At 35.8% G+C, this 23,207-nt stretch overlaps 1 protein-coding gene across 1 annotated transcript in view; it reads left to right on the top strand.

Annotated features, from left to right (window-relative positions):
• SNTG2 (syntrophin gamma 2) overlaps positions 1 to 23,207 on the top strand; it is a 268,310-nt gene that overhangs the window by 105,353 nt on the left and 139,750 nt on the right. Inside the window, exons 2-4 of the mRNA XM_055810660.1 lie at positions 2,571 to 2,708; positions 20,546 to 20,602; positions 20,693 to 20,750. Coding sequence (XP_055666635.1) covers positions 2,571 to 2,708; positions 20,546 to 20,602; positions 20,693 to 20,750 — 253 coding nt within the window. The remainder of the gene's footprint in view (positions 1 to 2,570; positions 2,709 to 20,545; positions 20,603 to 20,692; positions 20,751 to 23,207) is intronic.

Raw genomic sequence — 23,207 nt, 5'->3', positions numbered from 1 at the left:
CTGATTCAAAGCCATTTGTAACGGTCTAAAAAAAGCAGACTTGAAAAGCTGAGAGAAATCTAGATTCATCTTATTGATTCTGAAAGCAAATAAGGTATTGCTGCATGTCATCTTGGATCACATCAGGTGTTAAATGGGGTGTGAGGTAGTTACTGGATTTTAATAGGAGTAAATGAGCTTTGGTGAGACTTTAGTTCAAGCGGTGTGATGGAAAATGCTAAGCTATTTAATCAGTCACTCTACATAGTCAATTTGTTACTTGATCATCTGTTATAAATGATAGTTCAGGGTTTCTTTCGTTACTTCTAAACATATTTAACAATTACTAGCCAGAGAAACGTTCTAGGTTTGGGCAGTATAAAATGCTCTCTGGAGCTGTTTTCTCTCAGTGTTTCTGTAAAGCATCCTCTGCTACATCAGCAAAAGTAACTGCAGTTGCCAGGGGTGGGAGAGCAACGCGCAACCTCTGAACAGCAGCAGAACGTGGGGACAGTGGTTTTGCAAGGCAGTTCTACTGTTTGAAAATACTTGCTATTACGCAGCATGGCTTTTAAACAATGATGTTGGCACGGTTTTCATATGTTGTCATTCACAAAATTGTATTGATAATAGCCACACATGCTAGAAATTTAAAAAGTTTCAAAACCTTGGGAAAGTGAAGAAATGTTGGTTTCCAGACAAGTGAGAGTGAATAAGGCTTTACACCCTCACTGAAATTTTGTTTCCTTTAGGCATTCCCAGCAAAGGACAAGATTTATCTGCCAGAATTAGACAATTGGAGTTGCTATTTATATTTATTTTTTAAGTCAAAGTAGAGAGCTATGATGCAATTTGTTCACTTCTAGATAGAGGTATAAAAAAGATCAGGTAAATCATGCTTCACCACTGGCTTGACAGAATCTAAGGAGCTGCCCTAGATGTGCATTTTAAACCTTGGCGAGACCCATTTCAAGCTGAAGATACCTGCGTATGTATGTCTGCTGGCATGACTGATGTCTGTATCCCACTATAATTGTGGAAATCTGGTCTTGCCTCTAACTAGAGAAGGACCTGGGATGTCCTAAAAATAGCCTGCGTGAGCCTTATGTGTGGAGACCTTAGATATCCTAAGTGTCTTAAGTAGCAGCAGTGGCCTACATGGGAACAAGGGCTTTGAGCCCGGGGACAGCAGAAGCACATGAACAATCAAGCTGAGCAACTGCTGTGTATATACTTCAGGGTAAATTGTATTGCTCTCTAGACTGCATTTTCCATTTCTACTGTAAAGGAGGGTTTGACACTCATAGAGCTATATCACATCAAAATTTAAGTGGCTTGAGCTTAAACTGATCTTGCCTTTAAAGTCCAGAAGTTTTTATTGAGAATCACCACAAACTTTTCTCCCTATTTTCATAGAAATGGAAATACTATTATGAAGATAATGTTCCATGTTTATTTTTAAAAAAAAAAAAATCCTTCAAGCATTCATTCAGTTCACAGGACATGTTTCTTCAATTCCTTTACTCTTCTTTACACAGTCTACATTTTAACAAAACATAGATGAACAACTTGATTTTAAATCCTCTTCTAAAAACAAATGCTGCAACTAAACCTTAAGTTATGCTTGATTATTCTTCACTTACATGGAGGAAAGCGCAGTGTTGTAATGATACTGTTATATACATTATAAATTAATAAACACTACTTTTAAATATGATTATCCATTTTGGAACCTGTGTGTTGCTTTTTCTCTTCTGTACAAAGACTGTAAAGCTCTGAAATTACATTAGTCTACTTATTTTAACAAACAGCTATAAGCAGTCCTAATTCCTCAGTTGTTGTTTAAAGAACTATCTGACTGAATATTAGTGGGAAATTTGAGTCTAAGTTAATAAAACTTAAGATAGAATTTCTTTTCTACTGCTGATGGAGAAAACAATTTTTATACTAAATATTTGACTGTCCTATAGAGTTTACTGGTTATTAGTCCAGTCATGATGTAACTTCAGAAATGTATGTCCATCTTTACCTAAACAAATGGATATTCTCCAACACCTGTGTTTGTGTGTTTTACAATGTGAAAGCAGCTGTCTACTATAATAGAACTCTCTGTCGTAAAGGCAACAATTGTGAAGGGTACAAGTCTTTTTCTGACACAGTAGAAAGAATGTCTCTAAGTCAGGAATGACATTGCACTTCTCCACTTCTTGCTGAAACTGGAAAATGTGTTCACAAGCATTTTTACATACCTATCTGCTTTTAATACAGTTTCATAAGTCGTACAATTAGAAACAAATAGAACATAGTTCAGTGGCAACCCTCCTTTGTGGAACAGTACAATGGGTAATTATTTTTGGTTTTCTTTACATATTAATGTCTACTTCAAAGACCATTTAGCCTGTATTTTACAGTACAGAAGAGGCTTTTTTATGTCTAATCCATTTGAAGACTGAAAAGGAGACCAATTTTCCACTTTCTGTAAACAGTGCTCATTTATATGCATTTTATGTATTAAATGGGATAGAGGTTGCTATTTATCATTATAAAATGTTCATATTCTTCAATTTTTTTTCTGTGTCTTGCCTTCACAGACTAAAACTGGTATTGCTTTGTTGTATGATGAAGTATCCGAAAATGCTTACGACATTCGACTGAAGCTTACAAAAGAGGTATTAACAATTCAAAAACAAGATGTCGTCTGTGTTAGTGGAAGTGATCACAGTGCAAATGTAAGTGCTTCTATATCTCTGTGGTTTCGACTGTGTACTTTAATGTCTTCTGCAGGGATCAGTTTATGGTATTGGAGTGCAAGAGATTTTATTGGGTAATAGAAATACATGTTCTATTCAGTTGCTGGGGTTTTTGTGCATACTTACATTATTGCATATACATACTTTTTTTTTTGGCCAGTACTGTATGTCCTTTATTCTGACATCTATAACCTTAATAGAAGAGAAAAAAATCTATAAATACTGAGATTACAACATTCTTCCACCAAATATTGTTAAGCCACTCAATGAAGAAAAAAAAAAAAGTATTTCACACTGAAAGTGTTTTAAGAGTAAACTAATACACCAGATTTTTCTTCATTTGTGTATCAAGTATTGACAGGATAGCTGTTCAGGGGCATAGAACAGAATCATAGAGTTCTTTAGGTTGGAAAAGACCTCCAAGATCATCGAGTCCATCCGTTAACACAGCACTGCTAAGTCCACCACTAATCGGTGTCCCTAAGCACCACATCTGCACATCTTTCAAATACCTCCAGGGGTGATGACTAAATGGTCTCCCTGGGCAGCTTGTATGGAGAAAGGCAGATACTGCATGAAAAAATACTTTTAGTAGAACACATGCCTTCTGACTGAAGATAATACCCCATTTGTATCAATACATACTTAATTTTACTTTCCCCAATTTTAACTTGGTTTGTGCTTAAGTACTCGTTATGGTAACAAAGCACATAACGTTACACATCATTAGGGAGTGTAAACTCAGTTATAATGGATGAAGCCCCGAGCATCCTAAAGCTTCACTGAGAACTGGAAATAGTTTTTTTTTCTTTTAGTTTTCAGGAAATTAAAGGCAAGAGCTTTCTGATCTTGGGGAGCTGGCTGAGAGAACACTTGATAGGCACTTACTTCACTTTAATTCTTTTTCAGGCACAGATGGGGCTTAAGCAGTGCCAGCCTGTAAGTGGTGGTTTTTTTCCCCAAAATTCTCTTATGCTGCTTTTTCAAAACATTTGGTGCCCTTAAGCTATAGAGGAATCTTCTGTATCACCATTTAATGTCACTAGAAATACCGGTGGCATTTTGTATAAGCAGTACAGCAGTGGTGTCTAGGCTATGGACATCCCCAAATAGTGTATTTTATTTCCTTATCTAAACAGTGTTCCTGTTAAAATTAAGTGTAGATAGCCCAAATTTTATAGAGTAAAATAAATTTAATGAACTCTGTTGATATTTGCTAGACTGAACAATTCATGGCAGCCTCCTCAGAGACAGCCAAGGGGAAGCCTTTCTGTCTGCTTGCTGTATTGCATATCATGTAAACATAAAATTTGGCACTAGGGTACATCAGGGGAGTTTGTGGTACTCTCTTAAGAATTAGGAGCCGAAACATTATGTAGTGGGTATCCAAATATACATATGTGAGTATGTCAGAGAGAGAGAGAGTCTGCACATGTAACACACAAACACGTTTAATTCCTCGTAAACATTAATATAAAATGGTTTCATATCACACAAAAATAATTGGAAATAGCTTTTAGTAGTTAGAAACATTATGTACTGGTTTCAAAGCCTGGGCATGGAACTCTGTGGAATATGACTTGCTCTTAAAAATGTTCAAAAAGGTTGCATCAGTTGGCAGCTAGTGGGAGGCCACTCAGTGAAGTGAAAGGCATGTCCACCTCTGGTTGCTTTGCTGAAATAAATATAAGCCTCAGTCAAAAATCATCAGCTTGCATATATTTTCTACTTAGAGGCATGAAAAATGCAGCTTTTAACTACAGACTTTGCTAGTAATGTGAAGTTGTGTGCAAATTGTGATTGCAAGAATCATAGTAAAATATCGTGTGACTGCGATATATGGTGTTTGTGCATGTAAGTATGCATGATTGCTCTGAACTCAACAACATTTACATGCCATGTGTATAAACTTTGATAGAAAAACAATTGAAATTCTATGCTACCTAGTCCCAGATTTTGTCTTGATTGAATCAGCACAGGCTGGCTGCATCTGAGAAAATGTTGTATCACATCTGTGTAAGTATTGATCATCACTCTGATCACTCAAGAAAGCAAAAAACCACACCCAAAACCAAAGAAAAAAACACCAAACCACCCAAAAGGCCAAACACATACCCCAACCCCAACCCAAAACTAAAGCAGTACAGAAAAACACTCCAAACAACCAACCAGGTCTGCTTCTTCCTTTTAATATCAAGATTTGGGTTGATTTTGATGCATTTTACTCCTACATTTTGTGGGTACCCTAAACAGTATTTCCTGGTGGAAGACAGAACAGGAAGACCAAGCTCTGATAACACTTCAAGAGCTGGATTTTGGAAATAAATTCTGGAAAGTAAGAGGCCCTGTGGAGGAGGCAGAACTGGGGTATGCAGCCACTGTGTACAAAATAAGCTGAAGTTCCTTGGTTGTATTTCATGACTGTAATGATCACACAGCAGGTAAGCCTGGAAAGGAGTGAATTCTGGGACTATGTCAAATGGAGACAGTTTTTCCAGGTTATAAAAGCAGTGTTAATGTGTAAAAAGTAAGGGAATTGAAAGTATAATTCAGATGTCAAATTAGGTTTGAGTTGCAAATTATTACATTGCTTTAGGAAGGAAGTCCATTCAGAAGGGATTTCTCCTACCTCGTACTGTTGAATAGATAGTGTGGGCAGTCCTGCCAAGCTCACCTTTCCTGGAAAACACTGTTAATATTATCTCCTTATTTTCCTTGAGTTTTCTCACTGAAGACTCTGAAAGCTAAATTTTAAGGATGTGATCTGTTATTTTCCTGTGCCTCTTGCAAGATCTCCCCAAGATGTCCCTTTCTGAAAGTGCTATCTTCGATTCTCGTGGGCTTCTGTTGTCAAACTCTAATGAGAAAAATGTACTAAATTGTGGCTTCGTGGCAGTATTTGATTTTCTATATTGTACTTTGAACCGAGTAAAACCTTTTGGAACACTAGCATTTAATATTAAGGCTGATGATATGTAACATGAAGATGAACACAGTCTTTTTTACAGTATGTAAATTGCTAGTATATAGGAGCTCAAAAACAGTATTTGAAATCCAGGTGAAATAGCTGGTAATTCCCTAGCACTGTTTTGGTGATTCTGACATTTTGCATTTACAGCTACACAAGATAAATTCCAGAGATAAATGCTTTACTTTTCAATTGGTTCAAGAAAATTATTTTCATCCCTGTGCTGTATGATTCAAAATACTAATAGAAAATTGTAACCTGAAAGTCAATTCTGTAGCAGTCATAAACAATCGTGTTGTCTTACTGATTTATTATTCTTCTTTCTATACTTTTTCTTTCTCAGTTATTTATAGTTAGTCTTCATTTTATACATGGCCATTTGCCAAATGTAAATTTAGTAATGTTCATTTGCAATAAAAATAAAATAACTTGTTTGCCTTCTTTCTGCAGTCACCTCAAACGTGTGTGTGTGGGAGAAACCTTTAAGTTCTTTTTAGGTGGGATAGGTGAATGGGAAAATGTTGGAAAGAAAGTTCTGTGCCTACTTGTGGTAGTAACTTGTTCTCCAGCCAGTTTTGTGGGACAGCATTTGTGGGATGCATTGCCTCCAGCCTCTCTTTTGCTGGCAGATTCATTGATCCTGAGGAATACTGAGGATAAGGTTTGCAGCCATGTGTAACTAGCTCTGCTAGTCCCATCCAGTTCTGAATGCTACAGTGAGGACTGGCAAAGACATCAGTGATCACTAGTGCTACTGTCCTGCTTTGGACTTTCAACAATACAGATTATTCCCAAGGATAAAAGGCTCTCACTATAAAATACCTATACTACCATCATGTAGATCTATTCTTGGTTTATATTTTGCCATCTACTGTTCATTTAAGTGCTACGTCTAAGTACTGAGAAAGCTTCACCTTTGATGAGAAATTAGAGCTGGCTTTCTGTCATTGAATGGCAGTTCAGCTTGTTTCACTTGTTGCTATCTTGAACTTTGATGTAGAGTAATAAGAGAGAAGAACAGGATTTGTGAAATTCAAGATGTGTATAGAAGAAATAATGTAAAGGTAACTGTTCCTTTTCCTTGATATTGAAATTTTTCACAGTAGACAAGATGGCTTTTAAATGTTTGTAAAAATCCTTCTGTAAGTAGAACCATTGTTGAAATTATATTTGCCAGTGTTTCATTATATACTACTGCAATTATAAAAATAATCTATATATAACTATATATAGTATTTTAAAATTTTGTATTTATGTGATTAAACATGCGATCATTCCATCAAGATGTATTTCAGAACTTCAGACTTGGCAAATCCAATCATTCTTCATGACTTTAGTATTATGTTTGGGGTATTCAGATTCACAGGAAAAAGAAGAATGTATGGGTACATCAGAAGTGGTGCACACTCAATAGAAACCAAGCACAAAGGTATTGACAGAAATGGTGTATTGAAAATAGATATTTTTCACTATCATCTAAGTATTTTTAACAGATTTTTTGTTGTTGTTGTTTTCCCCCAGATTTAAAGTTTAACAATATTCACAGAAAGGAATTAATTGTATGACAGACAGGGACAGATCCTTTTTCAGTTAAAGGAGAAACAAGGTGGCATTCATTTTAATAGTTTATGCTTCATTAAGGTATGATTCTGCTTTAACTTTGTGTCGTTCCACATGCTAAAATTGATTTCTTACATACAGCGCCTCACCCTTAATATTCTTTATTTTTCTTCCATGCATATTGCTATCATACTCCTGTTGTCAGCCCACAGTTTTACATCTCTGCTGTTTTAATAAGCATTTTTTTCTATTACTTTGTATTATATTTCTGTTATCTTTTTTCCTGCTAATTCCACTTGCAGAGTAAGAAAAAGAAAAGAAATACATCTGGCTTTTTATCAAAAACCGTCCTTCTCGTAGAGCTGAATTTTTTCTTACTTGGTCAGTGGTGGGGCAGATAAATTTCTAATGCAGGCTTCTAGCACCTTGGTTGGGAGAGGACTCCTCAGAGGCTTATGTAAGTCTAATCAAATTAGGATAATGAAAACCTTTGAATTCTGGGTACCCAATTGTCCAGCTTCACAAGCCGTGGTGTAGCTAGACTTTATCAGAATGAAGCAAGGTAGGTGAATAGGGAAGAAAAATAGCAAGATTAGTTGTTTTGTTGATTCAAAAAATAGACACAGAGCCTGAAAGTACTATTTAAATCCCTGATGAGACTGCTATGGCTTTTTCATTATAACTCCAATGCTAATGAGGACAGGGAAGAATGTTATTTTAGCAAACCTCTGGGGAATGGAACAGCATTAAAGTCAAAGTTAAATATATTTTTTTTTAACCTGAGGAAATTTCTGTCTAGTTAACTACTAATGTTACTGTTTGCCCAATGCATGTTCTACCATTGCTTGTAAGGTATTTTAGTCAAAAATCACTTTTTAAAGAATAATAATTCACATTTTCTGTCTTTCTGGAAACATCAAGTGGATGATTAAGAAAGACTCTTCCTTTTGAAACTAACGTCACTTGTATGAAGAAAATACATTATTTAACCATTTGTTATTTTTTCAGTGCTCTGGAAAGCTGACCTAGATATTTTCAAGATTATCAAATAACTCCTTAAGATCTTTATTATGAAAGATCATAAGCTTGTGTTGCTGACACTTTGAGAACAGTTAAAAGGTTGTATCACAAAATAAATAATAGATATGAGTATTCATCAGCATGAGAAATCTTCATTATTAAAGATTAAAAAAAAGAGTAAGTGGCTTAAGTAAAACGGTTAATGAATGCAACGGAGGAATGTGAAGGACACTATGGATATCCCTGAAAAATAACCTCCTCTTGAGATGTGGAAATGTCTAGCGGAGGGTAAGCGCTCATACCAACAAGACAGAAGAAAGGCAGCACAACATTGGCAAACCAAGCATATATACAAATAAAAAAGTCCTTTATTAAATTTTCAATTAATCTATTACACTTGGAGCCGTGACAGACTGTAAGGGCTGGTGAATTGCAGCTGTATATATTGTGCGAGCTTGCATAGCAGTTTAAAATTTTCAGTAGTTAGGGGCAAAATATCTGACAGTAATGGAAGTATGAGCCTTTCCACTTGTGGTATGTGTGATATTGATGGGTGCAACCTCTACTGTTCATCTTTGTCTTCACACCAGCTGACATGTGGAATGCTGTCCGAAGTGAATGCAAATGAAATTACTCAAATAAAGAACAGCTGGGTTCTGACAGGATTTAGCTATAATTCAATATTATAGGTTGCCTTTTTAATTGAAAGAAATCAGCTTATATTTAATGGCAAAAGAAAGAAGTATAATCATATTTTGACACAGGGTCCTATATATATGTTATTAGTAACTCTGGAAATCTGTATTTGTAGATAATCTGCATAGACTTAATCTGTATTGTCAGTTTGAGAACAGTCTGAGTCCCAGGTCCTCTCATAGCACTTTCCAAAGAAAGCTTCTGTCCCAAATGAAGTATCCTACAGCTCCGTGGAAGAGTTCCTGAGGATTCTTGTGAAGTCATAGCAAGACAGAATGTGTTTCATTCAGACACATTTAATATGATCCCCAGACCCTGGAGAATAACATACTGCAGGATTTGTCACAGTCATCTTTACAATAGTAGATCATGTAATAATTTAGGTAGAAAGGGACCTCTCAAGATCATCTAATTCAACCCACTGCTCAAAGTGGGAGTAGCTTCCAAGTTTGAACAAGTTGCCGAGGGCTTTGTCCATTCATTTTTAGAATATCTCCAAGAATGGAGCTACCAGCTCTCTGGACAGCCTCTTCTAATGCATAACCACTTTCACAGTGAGAAATTATTTCCTGTTGTTATGCTCAGTTGGGTTTTCCTTTGCTGCAAGTTGTGACTGCTGCCTCTCATCCTTTTTCATTCTGCATCTGTGAGAACAATCTGGTTCTGTTTTTTGTATAAATCTTTAGGTTGGCAGGCTTTGAAAGTAAAATGAATTACTTTGTTCTATAGTAATAGAAACAGTTATAATAAACTGCTAAAAAGATGTTATTTTACCATATTTAGTAAGGATTTTCTGCAGCTGTCCCAGATCTTTGCTAGCATGTGGAAATTTCTTTGTTTTTATACAAAACTTGACAGCAACTGACATGCTTCAGTTGATTTTCGTAGCTTTCATTCTTCCTGTCTGTTTGGGAAAAAGGTGAGATCCTATGCAAGACAAGAAGTTAGGTTTCAACTCTTTCCCATTCAAAATAATCTTTTACTTTCTATCTACCTGTTCCTTATTACAGCTTGTCTCCACTTCATGGAAGTGGAGAAAGAAGCATCATGTGATGCCATGGAGGACTAATTCATGTCTTTCCCTCTCTTTCTTGAGGTTTCTTGAATTTCCATTGTCTCCATAACTTGTTCTACTTCCGGAGTTACACTGTCTTTTTTTAACCAATGTAACTATTTCTAAGAATATAAAACAGCCTACTAAAAATAATAGAGACTTGGGGCTAAAGTATATTTAGGCACCCTTTGAGCAAAAACGTTTTACTGAAAACCAGACACGTTATAACCAACAATATAGCAAATCCTCCTCTTAATAAAATTCTTTGATTGACACTCCACACCCAAAAGTTTTACAGTAGTTTTACAGAAAAGCCATCACATTGTTTTTAATTTCTGATTGTTTACCTGGTAACTATAAGATGCTGATAGTTACAGTTCCTGAGAGGGCAGTATTAACAACTTGTGGAAACGCACGGACATGGCAAATTCAGTCTGACTGAAGTGGCTAACTGTATGACACTTACATTTCCCTCATGCTCCACTAATTTATGAAGATTTGTGTTTAGTCATGGTTTTTAATAAAGGCTATGGGACATATGTAAGTAGTAACAGTAGTGAGTAAGGAAGCAATCTAAACTCGGTGCTTTCTGGATTCTAATTAGAATTCTTTGACCCTGGATTGCCACCTACTGGAAGAAGGAAACTCTGTGTCCCAGTCCCAAGTGATGGCTCTGCAGTTCATCTGATGTACTGTGTGAGATGTTGTATGATATCTTTATGTATCACCATAAGGCTATGTCTTTCTGCCTTATCATGTAGACATCTATGTTATTACACTCAGTGATTAATCATAATCCATCACCATCTCTCATTAGTGCTGCACACCCTCTTTTTTTCAAAGTACGGTCTTTCTTCTGAATTCCATCTGGAAGTAATTTTGTCAAGAGCAGCCCCCACTGTAGTTTAAAATCCATATTTCTATAAAGAGTCAGCCAATAAGTGGACTACAGCCTGCAGCACTGCATAGGTGGAAGTTGACTGCTGATCAATGAGAAGAGAGGGTTGTGTGAGGTGAAGTGGAAATCTCTGTATGTGGCAGAATGTTAAATACACATGGACAATTTCCTGAGGAAGCTCTACAGCTGGAGAGGTGGAGGGTGTGAGCTGAGAAAATCTTTATCATGGGAACTCCCTGGGAACCTGAGGAGAAAGCTTCCTGAAGGTTTTCATATATCTTTGTTCACTACATACTCTTTTGTTCTTTTTGGATATGTAATAACTAGCAGGATGTCTGCATTTTATGATACATTTTATTGGGTCTCACATTCTTACAGGATCTATTTCTTCAAGCTTTTTTATCTCGCAAATTCCTTATTTCCTTGTTCCTTCAAGACTTGCTGAAGAAAAGGAAGATAAGATATGGCTGGTATGTTAAGTACCTATCTTCTTATCCCTTCTGGTACCAGACTGTATCTTCCCTTGGGTCCATGCAGGACAGGTTGCAGGCTTCTTTTTTTAACTCTTCATATAGAACTTTCTTGGTTTGCTTCTTCCTTTTCCCTACACATTTCCCAAGGGCCTTGGTGGCAAGCGCTACCGTTATTGCTATCATTGTCTAAGACTGGCCTTCATTTTCTATTGTCAACCTGCCATGTAGTATCTGTAGTAAATTTGACATCTTGCTTTCAACAAGGAAGGAGGCCTTTTGAGAATATTCTTTCCAATAAGTGATAGATGCAACTGTAGTAGTAAGAATAAAGTTTATTTATACAAAACAGAAAAGTACCTGAACAACTCTGAACAATGCAGCAATGAATGATTTCTTTGTTCACATTTTGCAATCTTTCTGTTTAGCCAGTCAACCTTGCTTAAGGAATACCTGTTAAGGTAGTAGTCTGTAGCGGACTGGATGGGCTCATGTACCAAGGCATGTTTGGTCATGGCTATACTTAATGTTGACAAGTCACTCAGCATCCGGGTCCCACAGTGGGGGAGATGCCCATCCAGGAGAGAAACCAGCACAGCAGTTCCCCACATGATCTACCTGCCCTGTGGCAGGGGGACATGGCAGCCGAGGGGGACACTGGTAGAGTCATCACAATGGTCTCCACTGATAAGTGGAAGGGAAAAGAATAAAAATTAATTGGTTTTGGCAATCTTCTGTTTTCCAGCCTGTTATAGCCATTGTGAATGGGCTCATTTCTAAGAACCGTTTCAACAAATCTGGGAAGCCTGGCCTATTTCAAATGTTCCAGCATTTTCAGTTTGATGTTTGGAAATAACATATGTACTAATATTTTTATGCAGACTGCACAGAAAAATGAAATATGGTATATAGAGAATCCTCTTCCAAATATATACATTTATATCAGTGGAGTGCTTCAAGCAGACTTTCCTTCTGAAATCCCTTTAGTACATTGTTCATTAAAATAGATATAATATTTTTCCTAATGAAAGATTCTTTACCACAAGTGCCAGTTCTAGGTGTTAACAACCTGGTAATAATGACATAATGGGTAGGACTGACAGATGGATATAAAATCTTACCAAAAATAAAAGTACCAGAAATAAGAATTGTAATTGCCGTCTCATGTTGCCTATTAACTCAATCATGTCACCTCATATGAACAAATACCAAGTCATAAAAGACCTTTCCAGAGATAAACTGTTTTGTTGAATTGTCATGTTTTACAAGAATCTAGAGAGTTTTCTATGTCAAGAGCTATCTCATACCTAAAAGACAGTTATTTGACCATACAGTTCTCCAAATTACATTTGAAAGTATCATTTACTTTGAAACTATTAAAACTTACAAGTTTGGTTTTTTTCAGCCATATCATTCTAGGTAGCTGTTATAAACAGCATTATACCTCCTGTTACCAAGCAGTTGTTGGTATGGCGTTCTTTTGTGTGGTGTCTGTCTCTTATATATCTTTAAAATTACATTGATCTGTTTTTTCGATATATTCCTACCTGGCATCATGCTTGGAGTTCTTGAAAGTTCTGCCTCAGTGGTCTATATTTCAATATTGATGACTGAGACCTTTGAAGGCCCTTCTCCCCCCATCTGTATAGTTCTATGTGCTGTTTCAGTCCAGAGCTTTTCTGGAATTGGCTTTCCCTGGATTTCTCACACCCTTGGGAACTACATTTAACCAAAAGATACAGGGTGATTTTAAGAATACATTACTTGCAGTGCTTTCATCAGTGGACTATGGCTATCAGCACCTTAAGTGGGGCAAAATCTTTTCTGCTTGTTCACCTATTTAACAGCTTATTGTGCAGTGCAGTTGTTTGTCCCAGTGCACAGAACATAACTTTGTTTTCAAATAAAGCCCATCTCTGGGCTATGTACTTTGAAGAGATACAAACCCACTGGTCATGCTCTGGTCCTCCTGCAGAGTAAATATTATTCCACAAGGGCAATGGTGACTGAGAGGAAGACAGATGGATCGCACCTAAATATTGCTTCTAACCCTAATGGCTATGAGAATTTCATCACTAAAAATTGCTTTTGAGTTTGTACCTAGCTAGCAGCTAAGCGTGTAAATCAGTCTTTCACAAAGAGTAGGCTGCTTTCTTAATTGCTGTTTGGTTGTCTTTGAACATACGCAAGCTTTTTCAGTCAAAACCTTTATGCTCCAGTGTTTTCATGCATCAGAACAAGCCAAGGGTTTCACTCAGACACATGCAATTAGGCAATATGAATTCCCTTAAAGCATTACAAAAGTGAAAATTTTAGTAGCCTTCTCAGGTTTACAGTTTGTTTTTTAAAAAGAAAATACATTTCCAAAATACGTATTCTTTCACTGTAGACTGCAACAGCCAGGCTGCTCGCTCAAAGAACGGCTTGACGTACAAGCAGATCAAATTGTCTGTCAAACACTTAGCGGGTAAATCTGCTTTCTCTTTCTATTGTCTGGTATGTTTGACACTGGTCAATGCATTTGTTTTTCAGAACTTAGACACCAGAGAATGTCATGGAGAAATTGTTACCCCAATTCTTAAACACAGCAGTAGGTATTACAGAGCTAGTATTGCATTGAGGAACAGATAATAAAATCCTTGACAACTTGCAACAATAATAGGTCTCAGAAAGATAGGAATGTTTCATGTTGGTATCCTGGCCAATTACAGTTTTAATAATTATCATTCTGTGTACTCAAATGTATCCTGACCTTTCATGCAGGGCACTTGCTCTTCCTCTAATCTAGAAACAGAAAACAAAACTAAATAGGCTTGCTATGTGGTATGCTGGGTGTGTGTGTGTGTGTGTGTGTGTGTGGTGTGTGTACATAATTACTTCTGCTTTGTAGCACAACTGGAATGAGTGATTGTTATAGTATACACATTGAATACTTTGGAAGCCTTCAGAATGAAGAGTTTAAATAAAGTGTAAATACTACTAAACAATATAGTTAGCAAAACAAAATGCTATTTAAAAAGCAGAAAATGTATTTATTTCATCTTTCCTGTTCAGATAGATAATTAGTAACACTTTCTAATCCCATTGTCTGTTATGAAATAAAATTACACAGTTATCATAGTCAACTGTAACTATTTTTATTTTTATTTGTTTTTTTAAAGAGTGATACAGAGGTCTGCCTCACTCTAGCCCCAAACCATAAATAAGTTAGTCTGCAAAGAAAAATTATATCTAGCCTGCAGGCAACTAAAAAATGAAATAAGATGTTTGTATGTTTGACTGAGACATAAGCACTGGGGTTTCAGCTACTTATGTGCATGACATTATCATTAACGTCACAAAAAGGTGTTTGGGTTTTTTTTTCCAGAATATTGTGATTCAGTTTTAGCAAGAAGTTCTGGAGCAGAATTCTCTTTCGTACTTGCTTGGAAAGCTAGCGTGGTTTTCTGTCCAAATTTTGTAGTTATGAAATTTTGTTATTATATAAGAAGTTCAGAACTGAGTCAGACCTAAAATCTACTGAGCCCACTGTCCTTTTTCCAGCAGTAGCTGTTAATGTTTCCCTAGAAGAGCCAAGCAGTGCAAGAATATGCGATGGTGCTGTTAACATTTTCCCTGTCCCAAGTTATTCAGTGCCCTCCTGAGCAAAATGCAGTTTTGTGTTTTCTCTTAACAGATTTATTTCTGCTGTAGTAGTCCAATATCCCCTTGAACCCATGCAGACTTTCAACATCCAGATTTTTTTTTTTCTTACCAGATTCTAAAATCTATACTATACATTGGTCAAAGAATCATCTCTGTTTTGATTGTTCTGATCCTAGTTCCTAATTGTATAATTTGATGCCTTCTAGTTTTTGTAATGGAAGAGGCTATAAAAACTGGTTCCTATTCATTGTTCTCGGTGCAACTTGCTATTGTAAGAGCCTCCTGATCCTCAGTCTGTCTCTTTTCCTGGCTGAAGAGGTACAGCCTATTCTGTTACTCCTTGTACAGGAGTGGTATTGTGCTTCCATCGTCCTTATTGTCATCTTCTGAACCTTTTTAGCAGTTTCAGATACAAAGGGACCCAAACGGTATGCAGTTTTCAAGATGGAGTAAAGTTTGGATTTCTACAGTGGTATAATGATATTCTTTGCTTCTTCTCTGTTCTTTTGCTAAGACTTCCAAAAATTTGGTTTGTGTTTTTGACCACTGCTGAACACTGCACTGATGATATCATGGAACCATCTACTTTAACCCCAAAGTCTTACTCCTTAAGAGAAAAGACTGATTTAGAATTAGTCCTAATTCCTTATATAAGTAATGTATGTAGGGAAAAAATAATCTCTCGCTAGCTTTGATCTGCTATTGTATTTTGTCTGCTATTTTGTTCCCGGTTAATATTTTGTAAGATGTTCTGTAAATATTTTCAGTTCACTTATGTTTCCCACCTCAGTAAGCAGCAAAGGTAATCTTATTGCTCATCCCCTCTTTATATTTTTTTTTTAATTCTTCAGGCGTATTTTAGATTAATACTGGTTGCAACACAGACAACAGTGGAACTTCACTAGTGACCTTCCTCCATAGAGGGAACTGCTCATTTAATCCATCTCCTTGTTTTTTATCTAGTTTCCAGGTAGTTTTATTTAGTAATATATATCTGTGCAAGTCTCTTACCTCATAGTTCCTACATTTCCATAATTCTCTTTTAAAAAATACACTGGCTCTTCCAAGACAGATCAAGCTCATCGAAGCATCTGCCAATTCTGTTCGTTACAGTTTCTGTTGCCGTCTATAGATTTTCTTTTTTTACTCCTATAGTTTTGTTTTGTTTAGTGCAGGCCTTACATTTCCTAAGACTTAACTGGAACTTCTTTTCTGAAGAAATGGGATTTTATTTCAAATGTTGTAGTTTTCATGTATCAAGGCTTTATTTAGAAGCATCTTTCCAGTGCTCCTGTTTTGTTTCATCCATGTGTTCCTTTAAGACTAGGGTGAATGCTATCTGACCCTGGTGATTGCTACTGTTATTTAGTCAATTTGCTTCTAAAGTGGTTTCAGATTCAGACAGATCCATACATCTTTTCTGCTGCAAAGAAAGTTGGAGGAACATCTCTAGGTTTTTTCATACTAATGGAAAGTGTTCAATTATCCTCCCTTCAGTAGCCTTATTTACTCTGAGTATGCCTTTTACATCTTGATCATAAATTGACCCTGTCGTTTCTCTGGCAGACCTCGTTGCTCCTCACAGATTTGAAAATTTATTATTAATTTTTCTTTTTTTGTGGCAGTTTTTAGAATTCTTTTCTGTTGCTACATAATTTTGGTTTTCAGTTTTTGCTTATGTTATTTTTTCTTGTCTTCATATGAATATGGTGTCTATCACTCTTTACATGCAATAACGTCTCTTAACCTCCTCTTTAGCCATGTAGTTTTTCTTTTCCTCTTATTTAAGTACTTCTAATACATGGCATTCATTGGCTCTGCTTCCAGTATGGTACTCCGAAGTACTCTTCACAGTGCCTAAAAAGTTTTCATTTTCTTAGCTGCCCCCTTTATTTTATCTTTCAACAAGCTTCATCACTTTTACATAGTTCTTTTCTTGGGATTGCAGTTGCATAAATGTTGAACATAAAATACATAGCAGTTGCTATTACCCAGTAGCTATTCAGCTGTAAAAAAAAATAATTAACTAGATCCTGCATGCTGTAATCAAGACCGGGGCAAGTACTGAGTCTGTTTTTGTGAGCTCCATGAAGCAGTGACTGATAGAGACCTGCTTTTTATTGACTGTATTATATCCTTATGTGTATCTGTCTGATCTACTGGAGGTTAGGTGAAGTCTGTTGTGACTGTTACATTTTTCATTCATGTTGGCTCTTTTGCATATCTCAATCATTGTTATCATCCTGGTTGAATGGTCACTAGTAAAGACACTTGTGTTTAGGAAAAAAATAAGTTTTGCTTATTGAGGTAGTTGACTTACGAGTTTTGAGTCTTAAGTTCTGTAGCACAAGGCATTTACTTTGCTGCTTATCTCATCTATTTTGCCTTTCTTACATAGTTTGCATCCCAGAACTAGTTTTTTTCCACCTCTCCAGAGTGTTTATACCTCTGTTTAGTTCATATTTAGTGCAATTTTGGTTTTGTTCCTGACACTATTTTATATTTCCCATTTTTATTATTCCCTCCCTAACCTGTCCTTCACTTCAGGATACAGAACATCTCTGTTTATATCCATAATAGGAGCATCATCCATAACTATTCTGTCTTCTGTACCTGTCAACTATCCCAACAGTTTAAAGCTTTACATGTGGCCTTCCTGCATTTTAAGTACAGCAGCTTTGGTTCCTTTACAGTTCAGATGAGGACTGTGCCTCCTGTACAGGCTCCCTTTGTTTCAGAAATGCCCCCAGTTTCTGATGAACCAGAATCTATCTTCCTTGAGCCATCTCTTTAGGAAGGCATTAAAACCTTGGCTGTATCCCCAGCCTTACATGGACTACTGGAGGAGTTTTGGAGAACCGTACGCTAGAACTCCAGGTCTCTAGTTTCCTTTCTTTCTGCCTAATTTTCATACCTAGGACTTACTTCTTGTCTTTCCCTACATTTTTGGTACAAATACAGACAAAACCTGCCTAGCACTTCTTGGGCTAAGCAGGATTCCAGTGGAATGTGCCACCTTGCAAAGGTCCCGAGAAGAGAAGGGACCACGACAGGATAAGTTAGGGGGAACAGAAAGAAGAGATCAAATAAAAGAGAATAATTATGGTTTAGCACATTTCACTACAAAGTCTGAAATCAAATTCAGTCAGTACTGTCTTGCTTTCAGCAGGTATCTAATGTTGAATCTCCTCTAAATTACCCACAAATTTTCACCTCTATCTTACCACAAATTTTCTTTTTTTTTTTTTTTTTTTGGCTCTAGTGCTAAGCATCTATATTATGGATTTAAGGGTCCAGATAAGGACTAAATGGAACCTAGTGAACCATGTGAATTTGTGTTTTATTACCCCAAAAGGTTATTTTATTTTCCTCCTTTAAAATAAAGTTGCAAAGTCAAATGTTAGTAGTAGCTGTCATCTACTGAATCTTGGCTTTGTGTTGTCTTTTGTGTTGGAAGATATGCAGGGGATGAGTTGAGGGGTTACAGGATCTATAGAAAATGAAATGTGATGTTTGGTCGTCTATAGCTGCTAGTTATAGTCAAAGAATATGATGTATGATCACTGGGTTGAAATAAATTTGTATAAATGATCTTGATTATGACACTTGATAATGTTCAGCTTTTGGCATTTTGCTTTGCAATTTGAACATCTTTAAAAGAAGGAAGTTTTTTTGCATTTTTTAAATGTACTTCTAATTAGAAAAAGCTGTTACGTAGAAAATGTTTAGGTATAAACTTAATATCTTCTCTGAGTGTCTTTCAATAGGAATATTTGAAGCTCTATAATAAGCACTGATAGGAACCATGAAAATATAAATATCAAGGTTATTGCAATAACATAGATTGCTTCACAGGGCTACAAACTCAATTGTATCATCAGTATTATCATTTGAAATGTACTTGCAAACTGTATTAAAATACATGTTAATTGCAGTTGAATGTATAAGGTGCCAATAAATATTACCTTGCTTGTCTTTTATAACACAGCTAAAGTTACCCATGTAGTGCTTTTGAATTTGTTGTCCAATAATGCTAAAGTAATCTAAACTGTCAAAACATTTATTCCATCATCCTATGTGATGGGATGTATTGGGATAATTTGTTTACAGTGTGTATGTATAGGTGAGAGAAACATGAGTTAAATAAGCAGACAGGACATATGTCATAGGAAATGACTTGGGAGTGAGTCACTGAACTTAAAGGTAGTGACATATTCTAATTCAGATTGGATCTGAACTTCATCAGTGCATATGATAGTGTTGATCAAAAGTTTTGATGCAGTTCGAAATGAAGAAGAGAACCTATGAAACAATTTGAATTAGCACAGATTTTATTAAAGCTGAATTATATTGTCTAAAATTGAATCACATAAATCAGGTACTATTTTCATTATATAATTTTTCCATTTTTTGCACAGACTAGCGTAGTATAATGTGCATGGAAACAGAAGAGAGAAAATTTTAAAATGTTTGAGAGCATTCTTAACTTTTTTTACCATATGGATTGGTTTTACCCTCCTAAAATGAGACTGAAATCTGTGTGTTCTGTTCCCCAGTCCCCTGAGACAATGTGAACATATGTCTACTAAGATGAGTGTTAGGAAAAAAGCTTAAAATAACTTGATAATATAAGATTATGGGCTTGACTACTGAAATAAAAAATTATGTTTATCTCAATCAGTGTAGTCATAAACTACCTAATCAGGAAGTGCACATACAGGAGTAATCCCATATACAATTTCCGATGCACAGAAAAAAAAAAATAAAAATCAGGAATTCCTGTAAAGATGGCATTCTATGCAGTACTGTTCAGCATGTTGCAAAATAGTTCCCTTCAACTATATAATTATTGTCAACAGATGAAGTGCTGCTATTATGTTGTCAGGCACCAAGAGTTACACGTTAATGAAATGTCAAATTCAGCATACTGTTAAACAAATGTTAGGTTGCTGTAGAAAAATATTGATAAATATTTATCTTCTTTATGCATTTAAATATTAAATGCAAGAAAATAACCTTTTGAAGCACTAAAGTCTTTTGACATATGCTGCAAAAGATTGGTATAGGTCTGAAGATATGGATTAGAAAACATTGGTATTTGTGATAGAAAAATGAGAATAAATATTGTGCATACATGATAGCTATGACAGTGCACTTCTCAAAAATTTTCCTATAGTTTTCTCACATCAAAACAAAGGGAAAACATGTAAAAAATTCACTTTAGGAAGAATACAATCTCAGCAATAGAAAAACATACTAAAAGAATGCATGCATACATGACAATGCACAACTGACACATAAGCTCTGCTCTCTATGGTAAGGAATTAAATAAGTGCCTATAAAGCAGCATTGAATGGTGCTTCAGGACTGAATTTGATCACTGAGATTCTAGGCAACCTTTGAGAATTAATTTTTTAAAAGTAAAAGCAGTTTAGAAACACCTTCGGTGCTTATTCAGATACTGTGTTTTCACCTAAATTTATTTTTTTCTACAATTTTTTAAAGCACAGAACTGTTACACTTCGTAGACAACCAGTTGGCGGCTTGGGCTTAAGCATAAAGGTATGGATAAATTCTCTCTTTTAATTTTCAGAACGACTAGTTCACTTCAGTTTTAATTGAGATCTCACGGTTAATATGCATCTTTTACAGGGTGGTGCTGAGCACAAAGTGCCTGTCGTCATATCAAAAATATTTAAAGACCAAGCAGGTAACTTATATTTATGTTATTTACTTATATAGTACTGTAGTATGTGTGGGGTTTTTTTAGAAAAAATTAAATGCTTTTTGAACTGAGAATGAAAACATATGTATGGTGCATTCTTTCAGCCCCACATTAACTCTAGGCCTTTCTACAAATGTCCAAATGATCCATGTGCCTTTGGGTTGAATTTAAAATCTGTAATCTTTCCAGGTCTTTAGGACCTGTACATGAAATTTTACTGGTAACTAATATTTTCAGGAAGCATATTTTTTGCTGCAGTAAGACAGCTGTGTTGTAAACAACATATTTAAAGTTACTTGTGAAAAAAAAGCTATGATATAGGGAATCTATTGATGTACTTAACCTAGAGGATAAAAAAATACAAATCAGACATATTTTTTTTCCCCACACACAGTAATTCACTGCTATGTGGTATGATTAACTGTGCCCAGTTGCAAGCAAAGTGATTTGTAGTGTTTATTACGGTGATGATAACACAAGATCTAAATCAGCATAGTCTCTTCCAGTTAAGCATTACATTGATATTTATCTAGCAAAAGGAACCTTTGGGGGGGACCATGTCAGATCTTGGATAGATCTTGCCAAGTTGGAGAACTGCTCTGGAAAACAAGGGGGTTCTTCGGTAAGAAAAAGTAGAGCCATTGCGCATGGGTGGGCAGTGCCTTGCAATGTGAACGAAGGGACACATACTAGATTGCAGATTGTGATTGTTTTTCTCCTCTATATTTTCTTCAGGAGGTCATTACTTTGCTTGAAATGTAATACCCAAGCTTGGTAACCCATTCTGAGCTGATACTTAGGGAATATTGAGGGGGTGGTTATGCCAGTGTCCCATTGGAAAGACTGCTTCAAGTTTCCTATGTACAGTACTTTACATATATTTCAGCATGATGGTTCTTTCTATGATATTGTTTCCACAGTGACGAATTGTCAATTGTGTTATTGTATATGGAACAATAATAGGGTTCTTGAATACACAGCATAGTAAACTATACTAGGAAAATGAATACATAATAATAATGAATATAAGCATTCAGGTCAAGTAAAGTAGTTCAGGAAATTTATTACCAACAAGGAGAGCTACCTCCTGCCCTCTTACGACATAGTACTTTTAATCAAGGTTAGTAGTGAGTTTACATAGAAAATACTTATATGCAAATTTTTGTACATAGTAGGTAGTTTTCAATCAACTGTATTTATTTTTACAGTAACAAGTGCACGAACAATTTTGTGGGGTCAGCTGTTTACCTCAAATTTGAAAATCTATCCTCAGAAGATATTTGTTTTAAGATTTTGTAACCTTTTGCTCAAGGAAGCTCCAAAGTGAGTAACAGTTATAAGCAGAAGCAATGCTATATCACAGTGAACCCATGTGAAATGTTCTTGGCTGAATCAGTACATGTCATGAAGACAGTGACACACCTGGCAAGGTATGAAGAAAGTAGTCTATAGTATCGGTTGGGCACTTGTGTGATGGAGAGAATTTCAGCATGTGTTGGGGTGGGTCAGGTGAATTCCTGAGGTCCCTTCCAGCCTGAGTGATTCTGCGATTCCTTTAGCGTTGCAGATGCTAAAGATCAGCAATATGTGATATAAATGCTTTTTTTTGTGGCATGTTTCTTCCTGCACTCCCATTCTGGCTACTGAATGTCTGTGCAACAGAAAACTGTGGATTTTTTTGTTTGTTTGTTTGTTCTGGAAAATAAAGATTTCTAAAAAGCATTAGAAGATTTTGAGAAAAAAAACTGGAAATCCAGAACCTTCTTATACTGCATATCTTTCTCTTTGCATATAACCTCAAAATTCTCAGTGTTGCTGTTATTCAGTATAGGAAAAAGATAGTAACAAAGGCTATTCACAGCATTACTTTGATAGTATCGCATTTAATTGGTATTTAATAGCAATGAAGCAAATATGTCCAAATTTAACTCACAGATTACCTTGAAGGGATATTTCTGGTTTAAGATTCTAGTGCTTTAATGTTAGACAAAACAATCTGGTAATAATATTTAAGGGAAATTAACAAGTGTTCTAAAAATATGTGCATTCTTTCTCCTCATATATATATATATGAACATATGCGTATGCATACTTATATATATGTATAAAAGGATATCTTGAAAAATATTAATGTAGATATAATGAGAGGAAATGTTAAATATCACAGAGAGATGAGACATGCAGATCTATCGCAAACTAAATTCTGGACTGAACATCTGTATGTTCATAGTGTGAATAAATCATCAATGGACTTTTGTTATACGAGGTGCTAATAACAATGAAACTGATTGGCTAGCTTCAAAGTTGTCTTTGAGTGGAGCAATGAGATTAGTTGCTGCTTCAAGCAAATATACTGAATTTAAAAAAGCTTTATCATGCAGTAACATTTGAAAATACCTCAGTTACCTGAATTTCTTACCAGGAATTTTGTTATGAGGGATT

This window comes from Falco peregrinus, chromosome 7, assembly GCF_023634155.1.
Source record: "Falco peregrinus isolate bFalPer1 chromosome 7, bFalPer1.pri, whole genome shotgun sequence".
In the NCBI taxonomy this organism is placed as follows: domain Eukaryota; kingdom Metazoa; phylum Chordata; class Aves; order Falconiformes; family Falconidae; genus Falco; species Falco peregrinus.
This window is presented reverse-complemented; position numbering and strand designations above follow the sequence as displayed.